At 38.7% G+C, this 15,830-nt stretch overlaps 1 protein-coding gene across 1 annotated transcript in view; it reads left to right on the top strand.

Annotated features, from left to right (window-relative positions):
* The window catches only part of ZDHHC21 (zinc finger DHHC-type palmitoyltransferase 21), a 177,582-nt gene extending 165,015 nt beyond the window's left edge, over window positions 1-12,567 (top strand). The window contains exon 8 of the mRNA XM_069238846.1: window positions 2,714-12,567. Within this exon, the coding sequence (XP_069094947.1) occupies window positions 2,714-2,846 (133 nt within the window). The 3' untranslated portion in view covers window positions 2,847-12,567. The remainder of the gene's footprint in view (window positions 1-2,713) is intronic.
* Window positions 12,568-15,830: the final 3,263 nt, after the last annotated feature.

Raw genomic sequence — 15,830 nt, forward strand, 5'->3', positions numbered from 1 at the left:
TCCAAAAGTGCACCTTCCACTGTGGCAGATACACTTCTGGCAAAGCTGAATGCTGAGAATGGCACCATGTTGTTGCGGTCTCCTCTGCATTCTTCTTTGCATTTCAGAAACAATCACCCATCCAAAGTGGGGGGTTGTTCCTGGAAAGCAGAAAATAAATATCCATGGCATCCAGAGAGTTTTCTCGTGGTTTATCATGGACAAGTTCATATTTTCCCTAGCCTGGCCTCACACACTGGTCCTAGGTGGAAAACATCAGTGGTGGATATTCCACCCTGGGTAGAGCAGGGCATCTGCCACTGTGACTCAAGAGCCATGTGGCACACAGGGTCATGGGCCAAGGGTTTCCAACAGCAGATCCAACCAAAAACTGGTGGTTGACACCTTTTAAATGGAATATTGACAGCACAGGGATAATGGAACAGGGTCCTTACCAGTTTATGGCAGCTTACTCTAAATGCCAAGTAAGTAAATGGTACACATTGAGGACCTGAATTGCAAAGGTAACTTGAACTTTTGGTTAAGTTTACTACTTTGGATAGTCAATGTGTCCGATTTTAAGTTACTCCTATAAAAAGAAAAATGTAGTAAACCCAGCACCACACATGGCCACTCAGTAGTAATACGTCACCCTCCCATAGAAAATAATGGAGGTAGGGAATTAAAATAAAATGCCATGGGGAATAATGGTAAATGAAATTATTTTAAATAGTTAAAAATAAAAAAATATATACATTAATTTAATGTTTAAAATATATAAAAATAGAACATATGTATTATTTATTCATAAAATATTTGAATACCCTCTTTTAAAATGAAAAAATAATGAAATCATTGTTATTAAAATGTAGCCTAATTTTTATGAAGTTGATGCATCACTTTGAATAATTATTAATGCATGTTAAAAATGTATGTTTTTCTTCAGATGGGAGTTTATTTTTTTATTTCAACTTTGGAAAAACATTTATAGCTAATTATGTTAATTATTTCAAAATAGGTTATTAGTGCTGTTGCTTTTGTATTCTACATATAAAATAAATTCACACTAATATTTAATCTACAAATAGTTTTAATATTGATTTTCATGTTAAGTACATTTTTAAAATGCTCTATGTGCTTTACTTGAGAGAGATTCTGCTTTCAGGGCTGAGATCTCTGCATGGTAAAGTGTGGGGATACATAAAACTGTTTAACTTGAAAATAAATATTTAAAAGTTTTATGTCAACTGTTAATATAAATTCATTTAAAATATTTTTATATGTAGAACAAAATAAAACATGCTAAAGCACTGTCAAGTTATTTTTTAATTCAAACTTAAAAGGAAATATATTAAATCTTAATTATTTGTTCTGTTGCAATAATTTTCAATTTAAAATGGGTTATTAAAATATTTTATAATTCAATAATAAATGTGAACTGTTTTTTATCTATTAACATTAACTTATATATATTTAAATGTTTTACATTTTAAATAATTTGATTGAATTCAACATTAATACCTATGGGGTTTTATTTTTTAATTGCATACGTCCGTGTTTTTGTGGGAAATTGTACCAGTACCAGTGGTTGGCCATGTGTGGTGGGCGTTTTTCTCATTAACTAGTAATTAGACACTCAGATTTTGTGAAAACCGAAAAGTGGTAAACATATTCATAAGTTTAAGTTATGTTTGTGAATTTGGCATGGAGTCTTTTTAATGGCAAATGTAAGTACTTCACGTTTATTGTCATTAAATGACGATAGGAGTAGTCCTGGGCAGAATTTAAATTACGCAGAGTAATCAGGAATTTTAATTCCGCTTTACTCACTGATGCGGAATTATGGATAATAACACGATTATGTCCGCTGGTGTATTTTGGAGTAATTTGGTAGATAAAATTCTACAGCAAAAGCACATTTAGCAAGGCCAAGTGGTTGTTCGTGCTGTTGTTTGTTCTGTTTCATATAGCGCCATTTTCTTAGCGCAAAATGCACCCTCGAATCCACTTTGGAATGCGAGTGGCCATTTTTGCATTGAGAAAATAGTGCTATATGCAGAACTACTCTGCGTAAATCCACTGAATCTCACAGAATGTTTTACACTAAACTGAAATACGCTCACCATTGGTTGGGACAGACCAAGACAGTACCTTTTAAAATGCGGCTTTCTCTTTCCAATAGTGAAAGATGTTCTGCCACCACCACTGCAGCTTTTAAATGAAGAGTGAAGTACTTGGGGGGTGGGGCACCTGTAAATGTTGGTAGGCCTCTGTATGCATTCTTATTACATAGAGAGCGAAGATCTAGCTGGGCCTCGGCGCTCCTTGGAGTCTAAATCCTGGCCATGTGTAGACAGTAACACAACATATACCCCTATGGCGGCTGAGGTCTCGCGACTCAACCTCCTTCTGGGCCGGGTTCTCCTTTCAATGAACTGTCAGAGTGTTTAAAGCGCTTCGGTGCCTCGTCAGGAGTAGTAAGCGCTATATAAATACAATTACAATAAATACGTGCACGTTACAGTCCTCTGCTGAGTGCCGGTGCATGTACCTGTTGTGCGACCCGTATAAGTTTCAATTTGCCGGCCGCATTGAAAGAAAAGCGCTGGTTGTAATGCCAGGGACCTGATTCGTGGAAGCCCGCCCATGGCTCCCCAGTACGTCTGCATTGTTTTCATTGAGTGATGGACACCCCGGGGCCGCGCTGTCTCACTAACGATGCTGTCTTCTCCAGATCTAGGGCCCGGAAGCCGTGGCAGCAGACCTTCTCAGAAGTGTTTGGTACTCGCTGGAAGATCCTGTGGTTCGTCCCTTTCAGACAGCGGCGACCACTGAGTGCCTCGAACCACTGTGCCAGTCACGTCTAGGCAGATGGACGCGGGCGCAGATGGGCCCTCGGTGCCGGAAGCGCCATTTACAGGTTTTTACAACGGAGCTGAGCGGTCATGAAAGCCCACCCACGCCCACCGGTCTCAGACGAAACAACGTGCCCCCAGGCTTTATTATAATCGCTATCCATAGCCGGCTCTGGGATTCGTACAAGATCTGTTTATGTTTTAAAAGGTATTCATTTTCAAATAGGCCTTCCCGCGAGACTCAGTTGAAGACTTTGAGTTAGGAACAAAAACTTGGAACTGGAGATGACGGGCAAGCGAATCTGTGAAGGATATACTCCTTGGTTTTTTTTATGTTTCTAGGCAACACCAGAAAGATGTAAAACATTTAAGAGGTTTAGTGTGCTTACAATCTTCCCTGTTACTGTGTTACTTCACTTTATTTCAACAAACCTTGATTGCCCTGTCAAAAAAATTTAATACCATGCTCAAGAGGTAGGCATCATCAGATTTGTAGATCCGTAAATGCATTACAGACAGTAATAGTCGATAAGGTAGTTCTGAAATTACATACAAAAAGTAAAACTGGTTTCTCTCAGTGAAGGGTCAATAAGCAGGGTGTTTCATCGCAGACGTCGTTTTGTTGCCCACAATGCTGTCATCTCCAATCTTGTGTTAATTTATTTGAACATGTATCCGGTCACTGCAGAGGGCTGGATTAGATATGATTTTAAGTGTGTGGAACTATTCAGGGAGAAGCACTGCTGTATTTCAAAGTATGAATATTACAGGTTTTATAGTTGGGTAAAAGAGAATATTTTTAAATTATTTTGTCCGTATGTGATTGTAGCTGTTTTAGTAGCGACAGTCCTACTGGGTGCTAAAGCGCCTGTGTGCTTTTGTGCCGGATACAGTTGGCATGTGGAGTGGATTTGTCTAGTTGTTGTGCACTTGGTTACCTAGAGGTGAAATGATTGGAGCAGCTAAGATCATTGGCAGCCATTTTGTTCCCTTTTCACTGAAAAATTAGGTTAGAAAAGCAAAGTTGAAATTTAAATAACTGGCTGGTTCTGCTTCTGCAGGATGCTGCTGTAGCATGCTCTGTGCATTGTGTGTGTGAGCCATGACACATACATGTTGCACCTTCTACAGAGCGATAACATCTACCTCATCTTGATTTGTTTCTGAAGATAAGCGTCACACAGCCATACTTCAATTCCGGCCTGGTTTCCGGCAGCCTACAGTCTACCAAAGGGGGGGGGTTATAGCTATGTGTTTGTGTTGTTATAATTATTATATCCAGTTTAGTACCCAATTTTGCGTTTTCATTTTCTGAATCCCAAGCCCAGTTTGCTCTTCTCCTCTAGGGATAGCAAGTTGTGTTCTTTAGATTCATCACAAGAAATCATTTAGATAGCTCAGTGTGCTCAATAAGATGCTAGATAGTTGGTTCGTTGTAACCTGAATGATTGTAAATTAACATTTTGGATTTGCTGTGTTAGATTTTACACCTCCCGCAATGATCTAGAATCAAAATCAATTGTGATATCTGAAAACAGTGGTATAGGTGGCATGGGTATATAATGTTTTTTACTATGTTTTTCTACCTTTCTGGGGATATTGTGTGATTTATCGATTACTCTTATTGCATCCACACACCCTGCTATGTAGTTTGAGTTGTGTGTGTATCTGGATGAGTTTCAGTGCCTTCTTGCTATAAAGGAAGAGTATAAATGGAATCTCGTTATTGGCCTTGCTGTGGCCTTGGAATATTATTTTTCCCTGTCACAAACATGGTAATGCATAAACATTCCACATGGTGCAGGCTGCAGTGTGAATTAAGATATACTTATCATTGTCATGAATTTAAAATTGCAAATTTATGCAGGATCCTGTCTTTGCTTTTGGGTTCCCAAATGTCATTCTGTTCTTTTGATAGGCAGCAGCAGCATTTGTTACTATTCGCTGTAAGGGAGCAAATACCAGGGATTCATTCAAACAAGTCTTTTAAGTGCCCAGCCCGAACCTCTCATCTGCCTATTGTGTCTTGTTCCCTTTGCTACTTTTCAGATCATTGGAGTTTCCAAGGACAAATCAAAGCAGAAATGTATTTACTGTGGAGCAATAAGGCATGACTATTCTGAACATTGTTAGTACTGTTGTGCAAATTCAAGGAACTCTGGAAAAGACTAGAAAAGTGAGCAAGGTACAGGAGCTTAGAACAGTTAACTTTGCACTGGTGCAGTGTAAATTTGCACCGTTTGTTTAAAGCAGCCAGTAAAAAAACGTTTTCACCAAAGAACTGTAGAAAACATTCAATTTTCCCATATAGTGAGAATGTTGATTTTTCCCACCACCCTAACTACAGATATCATTTTCACTGGTCAATTAGTGCAAATTTGCTCTCCATTCATAGAAGATTATTGTAATCTCCCTACAGCTGATCTCGCTGAACCATTGGATCCATGATTTCATAACATTGAGATAGACTGATAGTGCAGAGTTCCAAAAATACTAAAACACAGTATTTTAAATATGAGACTTCAGGATGGACAGGTCTACCGCTATTGAGAAAAATGTCAAGGCCTGTCTAGGGTAGAGTGCCTCCACCACTTTCATTGAAAGCAAGACTAAGGGCCTCATTACAAGTCTGGTGGTCAACAGGCCACCAGACTTGCAGTGGCAGTCATGTCCGCCGTTGGTTTGGCGGTCTGACCACCAAATTAAGAGTTTGGCGGTTGGAGCCCCAAACAACCAGTGTCTCTGCCAGGAACAATGTTCCTGACGGGCTGACGGTGGTGCAGTTGTAATCCCCTAGAGTGGCACTGAAGTCAGTGCTGCCCTGCTGATTACTACCTGGTTCTTTGCCAGCCTTTTCATGGCGGTATCATTGCCATGAAAAGCCTTGTGGAGAACAGGTGCAGGGGAGCCACAGGGGGTCCCCCTGCCCAGCACCCTCGTAATGTGCACTGTCTGCGGGTAGCAGCATTGCCGCCGGCTCGACAATGATGCTGCCACTTTCCCGGTGGGCTGACAGGCAGAAACCTTGGTTTCTGCCCATCAACCCAATGAGAAAATAGTAATAGGACCGGCGGTGAGGTTGCCAGTAAGGCGGCAACATCCCCGTCAGAAGTTCAGCGGACGGGTCTTCCTGTCCGTCTAACTCATAATGAGGCCCTAAAACATTGCATGCCAGCACAATGCTAACCCAAGCCAGAAAACGACTTTGGTGTCAATGGCATCTTATGTTCTTGCTCTGTTTTCCTCCAGGAACCCTCCTGGATGGGAATATGGGAAGGGAGTGAGGACACACCTTAGTGTGTCATCCCTAGGGTTCTTAATAGCACTGAATTTCTAAAAAAAAACTGAAAAAGTTGAGGGCAAATCCCCTAAGTTTTTCTTTGGATCCCACCACCAACTTTGCCAAATTACAATCCTCCTTGACTCATCCTTATTGCGCTACTCCTCTTGTCTGTCTATCTCACTCTTACAGGTTCATTTTCAGCCTTACCCTACCTTTGTCACTGTTTTCCTATATTTCTCTTCATCCATATTTAATCTTTCATCTTTGTCCATTTTCTGCCATTTGGTTTGGTTCAAATCTGATGATGAAAAATAAGTAATTGCCCAAAAATGAGTTTTGGTGCCCACCACATACCAATACCAGTGCAGATTGAGCATTGGATCTGCCTAATTACCTTCAGCAGAAAGAGCTGATTGTTTTCAGGTTTAATAGTCATTAATATGATAGGCCAAAACGCTTGAAATTCACACAGGGCTGTGCTATTATGTTTAATTAGGTTGCTCTTTAACACTTTCTCTAACTTTTCTGTGCCTAGAAGTCTCCCTGAGCCATCAGGCTACATCTGAGGCTTATTGACACAATTCATAAATCTGCTCACTGAAGGCTACATTTCAGGGTGTGTGTTTTGCTCCCTTTTTCTAAGAGACAAGTCAGCTCGATGCGAATACCAGGGACGGTGCCCTAAATGACAAAAAAAAACATACTGTTTTATTAAATGAGAGGATAAAGGAATTAAAAAGTCCTCGGTCCACTCATCAGAGCACAGGGTACACAACATCTGGTAGGATTTGCTGATCTTATCCCTTCTTTCTCTGGTCTTCATTTCAGTTCTTAGCTTCCTCTGAACAGAGGCTAGAAACAGAAGGATTCCAGATAAGGCGCCCAGTGCACCTCTGTTTTCAATTATTTACGTCTGCAACCAGTACACAAATGTGTGAATGTCGAAACATCTTGTGTCTAAGCCTCAAATGTTTGATGCCACACAGAACATTTTATCAATAGAAATCTGTTGAGCAGAACAGAGGCAGTGGCTCCCTCCTTGTATCTCTTTTGATCTACTAGAGGTTGAAGATTTCCCTTAAAACCACAAATACTGCGGAGTGCATCAGAGTCCCCAGAACTTTCTCATACGTTCGTCAAATGGCACAAATGGAAAGTCAGAGGTGTTTAAATTGGAACACATGGTGTTGACAATTGGAAGCACATGTTGACTACAACAAAATATTACCTTTGATTGCTGATTAAACAATACAGTCTGCATTAATAAAGCAGTGACTTCCAAATGACCGAAATAACTTTTCTCCCAGCAGACATCTAGAATTGAGATGATGGCGCATGGTTTGAATGCCCTGCACATGCACCATGAGACAGTTAGAAAATTGCATTGTGTTGAAGCTGCAACTGAACACAGATTCTAATGCTTTAGACAAAAAAATAGATAATGTCTGTAAATAAGTAATAGTTTAAATATGGAAACATCACATATTGAAGACAGTGCATGATTGTCTGGGGCAGCATTTTTCATCCTTGTTTCTTCATTTCACCAGTGGTCTAACTGCGGAGGTATTCACAGACTATGTATGACCTGATAGTATGTGTGTTCTACCATCACCATCTCATTAAGGACACCCAACAGATTCTTCATGTGTATGCAAAATGAACCTTTCAGTGGCTGTACTGTTACAAGTAAGAGCCACTGCGTGTTTCTACCGTTTTTCCTCTTCAGACCCATCATTTAGATAATCTGGTCTTATCTCTTAATTCTCATAATTGCTTTACCACCTAGGTGGGTATTAAAATGGCACTGTACAAAGTGACATAGATTCTGTAGGATAATAGACAAGTGCGTAGGGATAAATTCTGCAACAGATTACAATTGATAGAGGAGGCTCCCCTGCCTTTCCATCTGCTCCATGCTCCAAAAATTGACATATTGCCAATGTTATCAAGTAATTGTAGAAATCAAACACGTTTAACCCCTCAAAGAAATGGGAAAATCCTAAATGCTGGTTGATAACAGGAATTCGACTGTTTTTGGCAGAGTACATGGGTGTGTTTTGGGAGATCACTTTCATTTGTGAACATAGTAGCAAGTCCTACCGTGACAGGATAGATATCAAATGTACTGAGTGTCCAGCACGTCTCTAGTTATTCATTAATTCCAACACTGCTCTCATTATTAAACATTTTGTTGAATAACAGTGCAAATTTCCTAAACCACTCCTTGTTCTTAGATATTGTTTTATACAGTTTTTCTACCAATCAGTTGATCATGGTGGGAACAGAGTACTTGTCTTATTTGTTCCTGTGGTGCTACCATTTGGTATCTTTGTTCTTGGTTTTTAAGCAACCTAAGTTCAGTAACATTCTACTGGTTAGTGTTCTTCTTTTCTCGTTAAAACTGCCTGTCACGTTTGCATACCCTAAGAGGTGCATATTACCTGTTAATAAACACCCTTAATATGAACATTTGTATCCAGACTGGGATATTATAACGATAAGCATTGCCCACAGACAGCACTTCTCCCCACAAGAGCAATATTTGAAGCATGTTTTTAAAATCAACTGTTGCATTGTAGATGTGGAGCTGATTTTTCAAAATAGAGGCGAGTTGAAAAAAGTTCCTAAAAATCATGATGCACCTTTAAAGGTGGTGGCTAGAAATGTGTGAATCAGTGTGAATCACTATTATTTGCTAGAAGTGCATCCCAGTCTATTGTTGGGTTGTCGTGTAATCGGAGACTACAACCAGCCTGAGTCTGGCCCTCAGGCTCGTCAGAATTGTTTTTGGGACCCAGGTCAAAAAACTTATCATGACCTGCATTGGTTTCCCTTCAAAGGGCATCTCCTCCTATTCAGAAAATAATGTTTAACTGTAGGAGGTAGCATCAGCAGTGCCTAACTAGCAAAACAATGAGTGCTGGTGCCCAAAGCTCTGATAAGAAGCTCACAGCTGGCACTGTTGGATATTAGGCCTCTTTCTTCCACTCCCAGACACTGCCTGCCCATTTTCTCTCACTCTGGCAAGTCTCTGCTTTCTCCCTTTGTGACAGGTTTTTTGTCTAATCTCTTCTTTCCATTTTGTGTGTTTTTCCCTTTCTTGCTTTCCGTCAAATCTGCTGAGGAAAAATAAGTGCCGGTCCCCTAAAAACAGGACCCCACCAGCAACCACTAGCTCAAGTTAAGTACTGAGCTTCAAACTTTGGCACCATCCAGTGGTGGGGTGGCATACTGCCTCATCATAATTGTGTCAGAAAAATGTGGAACTGGAGACTTGGAAAAATGTCTGGGCCCCTCCATACTGTATATCTAATAAATACACCTGAGTTAAATTTCTTTAAAAAAAAATCATTACACGATTTTGATGATAACATTTTGTTAACAATCACAAGCTCATTGTTCATGCTTAACCCTTTGTCATCCTTTCTTTTGACACAAGATTCATGATTTCAGTTAACTTAATTTCTCATAGATTATAGTCTATTTTCTTCCTCTGTGCGCATATGAATTTCACACCTCAGTTCTTCAAAAAAGGGCTCTATATCATTATTGTAAGGCTATCACTGGCATTTGGCATCTCCCTTCAAAACAACCTGCCCAGTTTGATTTTTTTTAATGTTATATATACATTTTCTGTTGGGAAAGAAGGCCCTGAAAAGCACAGATCTCTAGAAAAAGAAAGTCCTGGCTACCTTCCTCTGGTGTTGACTCTATTGGGCCAAGTCTCAAAAGGAACAGTCCAGCGAACTAGACTGTTACTTTTAAAGAGAAGCCGCTATAACCTCACAGATATTTCTGTGTTTGTGGGCCTCATCATCGAGGCACAGTTTGCATCTGGGTACCACAGGAAACTTGAGAACTATGCATATACTTACCCACACTCCATTGCAGCACAAAGGTGAAGAATGGAAATGCTTAAATAAATCAAAACCACTTATTTATACTTTGGATGCATCCTGTTTCTTTGTTTTTCTTTCAGTGTGCCACTGCGAACCGGATGCAACCTTGTAAAATCAGTTCTTGCCCTACCCCAGTAATAACAGCCCATCCCCAACTTCTAGGCACATCCCTTCTGAAGAATGGTCTCCTCTTGTCTATGCGTCATTCAGTTTTTTTTGTCATCCATGGCATCAGGCAAAAACACCTGAGGCATTTGTTTTTTCTTATCTGCTTACTGGGTGGAGAGGTACTGTTAAGAGAGCACATATATACTAGTTGCATGTACAAGAATTTGGAGTATTCTAAAGATTTTTTCAAACATACCTTTAGTTTAGTGTTACAGTTGCCATCTATAACGTGCACCCATTGGCTCCTACTGTTCTTATGCCTTCTTTACTTTGAAAAAGTGAAATGTGTTTGCCTCCTTCACCCAGGTGCAGTTACTACCGAAACAAGTACTTAGAAACTGAATAGCTGTTTGTTCCAAATTGTGAACAATAGTGGTTAAATTATGCTTTCATCCTACTATAATCCCAGTACTTCATAATTGTGAATCATAGAGGCATCCATTCGCTCTGCCTGTGATCTCTTTCCTTTTCAGTGTCCACGTGGCTCTGCTGCATATACCCTTTGTATAACATATATAGATATAACATACTCTTCCCACATTTCCTCATATTATCTTCTCTTCACAGCCTCTAATTTCCGCTTTTCAGTTCCAATTTTGTGTATTATTTTTTATAATGATTTCACTCATTTGTATCCCCTCAACCTTATGCCCCTTATTCCACCTAAACCAATGAATGTCCTACTTTTTTCCACGCACCTTTTATCTGACTAAAGCTCCTTAAAGCCCCATACAATACAACTTACCTGCTTGAGTAATTGTATGTATTGGACCCTCATCATCTTTGTAATTTTAAAAGTGATTCAGGTACAACATGCATAAAATAAATTAGGTGAAATAAAGTTATAATTGCTGCCCATTAATAAAATTTACACAGTTTATACTATTTTGGTGAGGCAAACTCTACATTGCAGAAGGCCACAGCACAGCTGGTGCATAAGAAGGCAGCATTTACCATTAGTTTATAAAAGTAGAGTACCAGAGATGTTTGGGGCTATTTGAGAAAAGTCTCAGCGTTCATCAGGACAGTTTGGCAGAAGTTGCACTGCCAGTCCAGAGTTGCAAAATTACGCATGTTGGAAGTTTACATTGTAGGCTGTTTCCCAGCCAAACAAAATACAGGAAAACTTTCTCCTGCCATTCCTAAAACATAATGCATTTCTGGCTGAATATTGGAAGAAAACTCTTTATAGAAATTTTGTATGTATACATTTTAGGCATGTTAGGACTTAATCGACCTGTACTCTTGGGTTTCTTTGTAAATCCCCGCGACTGTCAGAAATTGTATTAAAACATATTCTAACGAAGTAAATGTACGATTTCTCTGAGATGCCGTTTATGAATTAGGCTTCAAGAGTACAGGAGTCATTAGGTTCAGTCCCTGTTCTCTAACCTGCCATCAGATTTGAATTTTAGTCCTGAAAAGTAATTAAATATATGCATATGCAAGAACATCCGTATTTAAAGCTTAAAGAGTTCTAAGTAGCAAAGGAATATCAAAATGAAGTTTTAATTATACTGCAATCAGTTGTTGCATCTAATATACACTGCTAGATGCTAGCCATTTAGGAACTAATATGTGTATACTTTGTGCAGCCTTTGAATCGCACTGTGGCAGGCTGATGGTTTTTCAAATACACAACTCCAGAGTTAAGTTGTTGAGCAGTATTTTAAAACATAAGTCAACTTTGTTTAGTAAAATGTAAGCAGGTTAAGCAGCAGGTTTAACAGAGTAAAACAAATTGCGGCAGATTTTTTTAAAAATGTGGTATTATCAAATACTGACTAAAATAACTTTGAAATATACTTCTGAAGTAATTTTATCTGCATGTGTCCAGTATTTAAACTAAATCACAGGCGCTGTTGTCGCAATGTTAAATTCTGAGTGCGTGAGCAGAAAGCGTGACTTCTCGAGGTCTTTTAAAGTGAATAGTGTACATGGTGTTGTGTTTTCTTTTGTCTCATTTCATGTGGCATACATGTTGCTGTTTTGTTCTCTGCTTCTTCCGCTCAGACGTGGAGTGTGGCATTAGCAGCACGAGATGAAATGTGGCAGACAGGCGCGCAGGAGATAGAAAAAGGAGGGCTAAGTATCAGTCTGCCTGAAGGAGAGGGGTCGTGGGAAAATCATGTGAAAAGCAAAAATGTACTCCATAGGCATACAGCAGGTCTCCCTTTCACCCGATTGTGAATGGCTTGTCTAGACTATACAAAGGCTTTATATTTATTTTGATTTTTTTAACCATTTGAACGCTTCTTTTTCTTGACCAGATGTCTTAAGCGGAATTGTCTGTGATTGTTTTTATTTTTTTACTTTTATTGAAATGTTTTGTGCAATGTATATTTTTAAATATTGATTTCAAATAAATATTTTTGAAAGTGAATGACGACTATTTCTCAGTTTATTGTACCAGTTTATATCACAGTGCTTGCACTGGGTTCTGAAATAAGATTCAAGTAGTGAAGTATGACAAAGTTTCAAAATCGATCTATAACTAGATTTCTCTCCTTCCTTACTTGTACAGTTATTAGCCAGAAATGCATTACAGCTTTCTCTTTTCGTTATTATTTTATTTCGTTAAGTTAACTATGCATAACAGACCTTTAGGGTATTAAACTAATGAAGGTAGTGAAGCATCAAAGTTGAATGTGGTGCATGCAATGTTTATGCTTGATAAAGGCCATAGTTTTACAATATTCACCAAGTACGAACTTGGCATGGTTGCCCAGGTCACTAGCATTGATCTCTGGGCTTTTATAAACAGTAGCTTTATGTACTACGGACCCCCACTGCCCCAAGGATGGCCTTGAAGGGGGGTACTATAGGACCATTCAGAAAATGTCTACACTGCAATGTAGTAGAGAGAGTGCAAAGTTCACCAACATTGACAAGTACACTGTTGAGTCTTCTATTTTACAAAATTTGTCACTCACGTTCAGGAGGCTTCTAAATGTCTGTGCTGTCTGTATTCAGGTGTATTACGTTGCCATGATTGCCAGCAAGTTGCTAGATATATGTGTTATTATTATGTTATATTATCCAGTAGTGTTTTCGAGTGACATGCTACTATCCAGAGATGGCGGTTGCCTAATGGTCCAGTTTCTGTACTGCTTCTTCATCGTAGATTAGCAGAGCCTTTTCAAAATGTATAACCTCAGAGAATTTTCTTTGTATACAATGCAAAGTAAATGCATCGTCAAGTATGCAGTCATTGCTCTTGTATTTCAATTCATAGTAAATGCATCACATAACAGGCTTCGGGTCACAGTGAAGCCAACTGAGATCTATTTGTTTAGTTAAAAAATAGTCCCAAAGACATTTCATTATGTATGCCCATGCTTTTTAGTTGAAAACCTGTCAATAGTATAGCATCTAGTTAATAATATTCAAATACTAACATCATAAATGTTCTTAAAATGTACCAATACACCCTATAGTGGTTGAATCAAAAGAAAACGTGCATTAAGAATAAAACAAAAAGGTGCATTCAATTTGGTGTGACCTTTTAATAAATGGTAGGGTAATTCGAGCACAGTGAGAGAGATACATACAAGGTGTAAGATAAGTCAGCACAACTACAAGCATAGTGCCATCTAATCTGTTCAGAAGCACTGTAAAAAACACACTCACAACAACAAAAAATGAGCATATAAAGTGTTGATTTTGTTTTAAAGTTAATCTTATTGAATATGGTGGGGTGAGTGGATGTGGCTGGTTTTTAACTGAGGTGAGATGAATTGGAGGAGCCATAGAGTCAGTGATGCAAATGTAGTCAATCATAAATGCTGCTTACATCTGATATATTTTTGGGATTCAGTGTTCTATTGTCAATTTTCTTTACTTTTTCAAATGCATATTTGAATTTCGTATTGCCTGGTGTCCTGGACAATGAAGAAAATGGCCTTCTTTGGAGAAATTAATGTGTGTTTACAAAAGGACATTCATCGTCATAGCCAGCATAAAGGATCAGTGAGATGAATTTTCACTGCTCACAAGAAGAAATGTCCCAGAGGTCTGGAGTTTAAACCCCATCGAAATAGACTTGCTGTGCCATCTTTCATAGGGGTACATAAATAAAATACCATACAATGAGAAATATTATTATGTGTTACTTACAATTTGTCGAAGTGGCAAAAGTACATTATGAAAGCTCTATGTAAACACCAGTTATTATTATCACCATCTAATACCCATGGTTCACCTGTTACTTGTTTTTAATTGAGGTACTTGAGAAGCTTATCTGCCTTTGAATTATTTTAATTGGTCTGGAAATGGAAATATACCTATCTTATATATTGTTAATGGCTTGCCGCAGCAATGTAGCTGTACCTTAGTTTATCCATGAAAACATCTCAACATTTTCACAACCATCTTCCTGAATTAGTCTACTGTTATAAATCTTCCCTGAGTCAAACTAAGTACACCACTGTGAGATTACTTGAACGTCTGTCCCTTTTACTCATTCTTCTCCAAAACTCCTGCCTAGTAGATCCCCAGAGTTCTAAGTTGTCCAACATTCTTGTGAATAAGGGCAGGCCTTGAAAAATCTACTCGTTATGGCGAGCCACGTTTTATCAGTTCCAGGTATTTTTAGTACCTACTCGCCTTCTGGCAGTTAACAAAGAACAGGTGTTTTGTTCAGTCAGAAAGTGAAGGTCAAATACAGATGCCTATACATCTTGTCACATTTTCTCTGTGTTAAGAGACATAGGCAAAAAATCAATAAAATAAATTTTCCTTCTGACAGGATTTTGTAAGGTGAATTGTCTGATCTGGTGTACAAAGTGTGAAATGAAAGGGTGTAGAGTGGCAGTTTTTTCTTAACCCACAACATTTAAATAATTAAGTCAACTGTACAAACATTGCAAAATATATTTCAGTAGTTGTGAAAGCCCATTTGTGTACTTCTGTGTATGGAAAAAAAATATTCTAATAGGAGGAAGACAAACCAGAACACTGTACTTGGTGATGTGCAAAGGATAAATATTTTTCTGAAACATGTAGCAAACGTTTAGTCTATTTAATCAAACAAAAAAGTTTTTTTCATACAGCAGAAATGCTGAGCTCACATACTTGAAGGTGCACTCCTATGTGAGAATGAAGAAAAAGGTGCGTCTGTAAACTACAATATTTGCGTAGGATCACACAAATTGAGACCAGTTACGGGTCAAGTACATTACAGTTAGGTTGAATAGATTATTCAAGGATCTAGTAACATTTTCATGATTTTTCAAGGCCTGCAGAGGGTCTCTCTATTTTCCTTCAGAGGTTTCTTTTGGCTTCCCTCCAAAGCAATGGCTCCCCTTTTTATCTGTTGATCTCTGGTTGTGTGAGAAAATACAAACCAGATGAGGGGAGTTAAGCTGTTACCTCCCCATATGTCTGATCTCTCATCCCATATCTCTGAGCTCTATTATATGTGTCCTATTTTTCATACCAATTCTGGTTCCAGTGCTTCCACCTATTGTTTTTGCTGTGCTCTTGTTTTCTCTGCCTTGGTTCACAGCCTCAGCTGCCACTTAAACTACCATAACCCATTGCTTCTAAATTGTCAGAGCAAAGCCTGTTTTCTAGAAGGCACACTTTTCTGGTTCATGTCACACCAAAGTCAATAGAAATCAAAACTACTTTTGACTTTGTTCTGAA

Source organism: Pleurodeles waltl, chromosome 1_2, assembly GCF_031143425.1.
Source record: "Pleurodeles waltl isolate 20211129_DDA chromosome 1_2, aPleWal1.hap1.20221129, whole genome shotgun sequence".
Taxonomy (NCBI): domain Eukaryota; kingdom Metazoa; phylum Chordata; class Amphibia; order Caudata; family Salamandridae; genus Pleurodeles; species Pleurodeles waltl.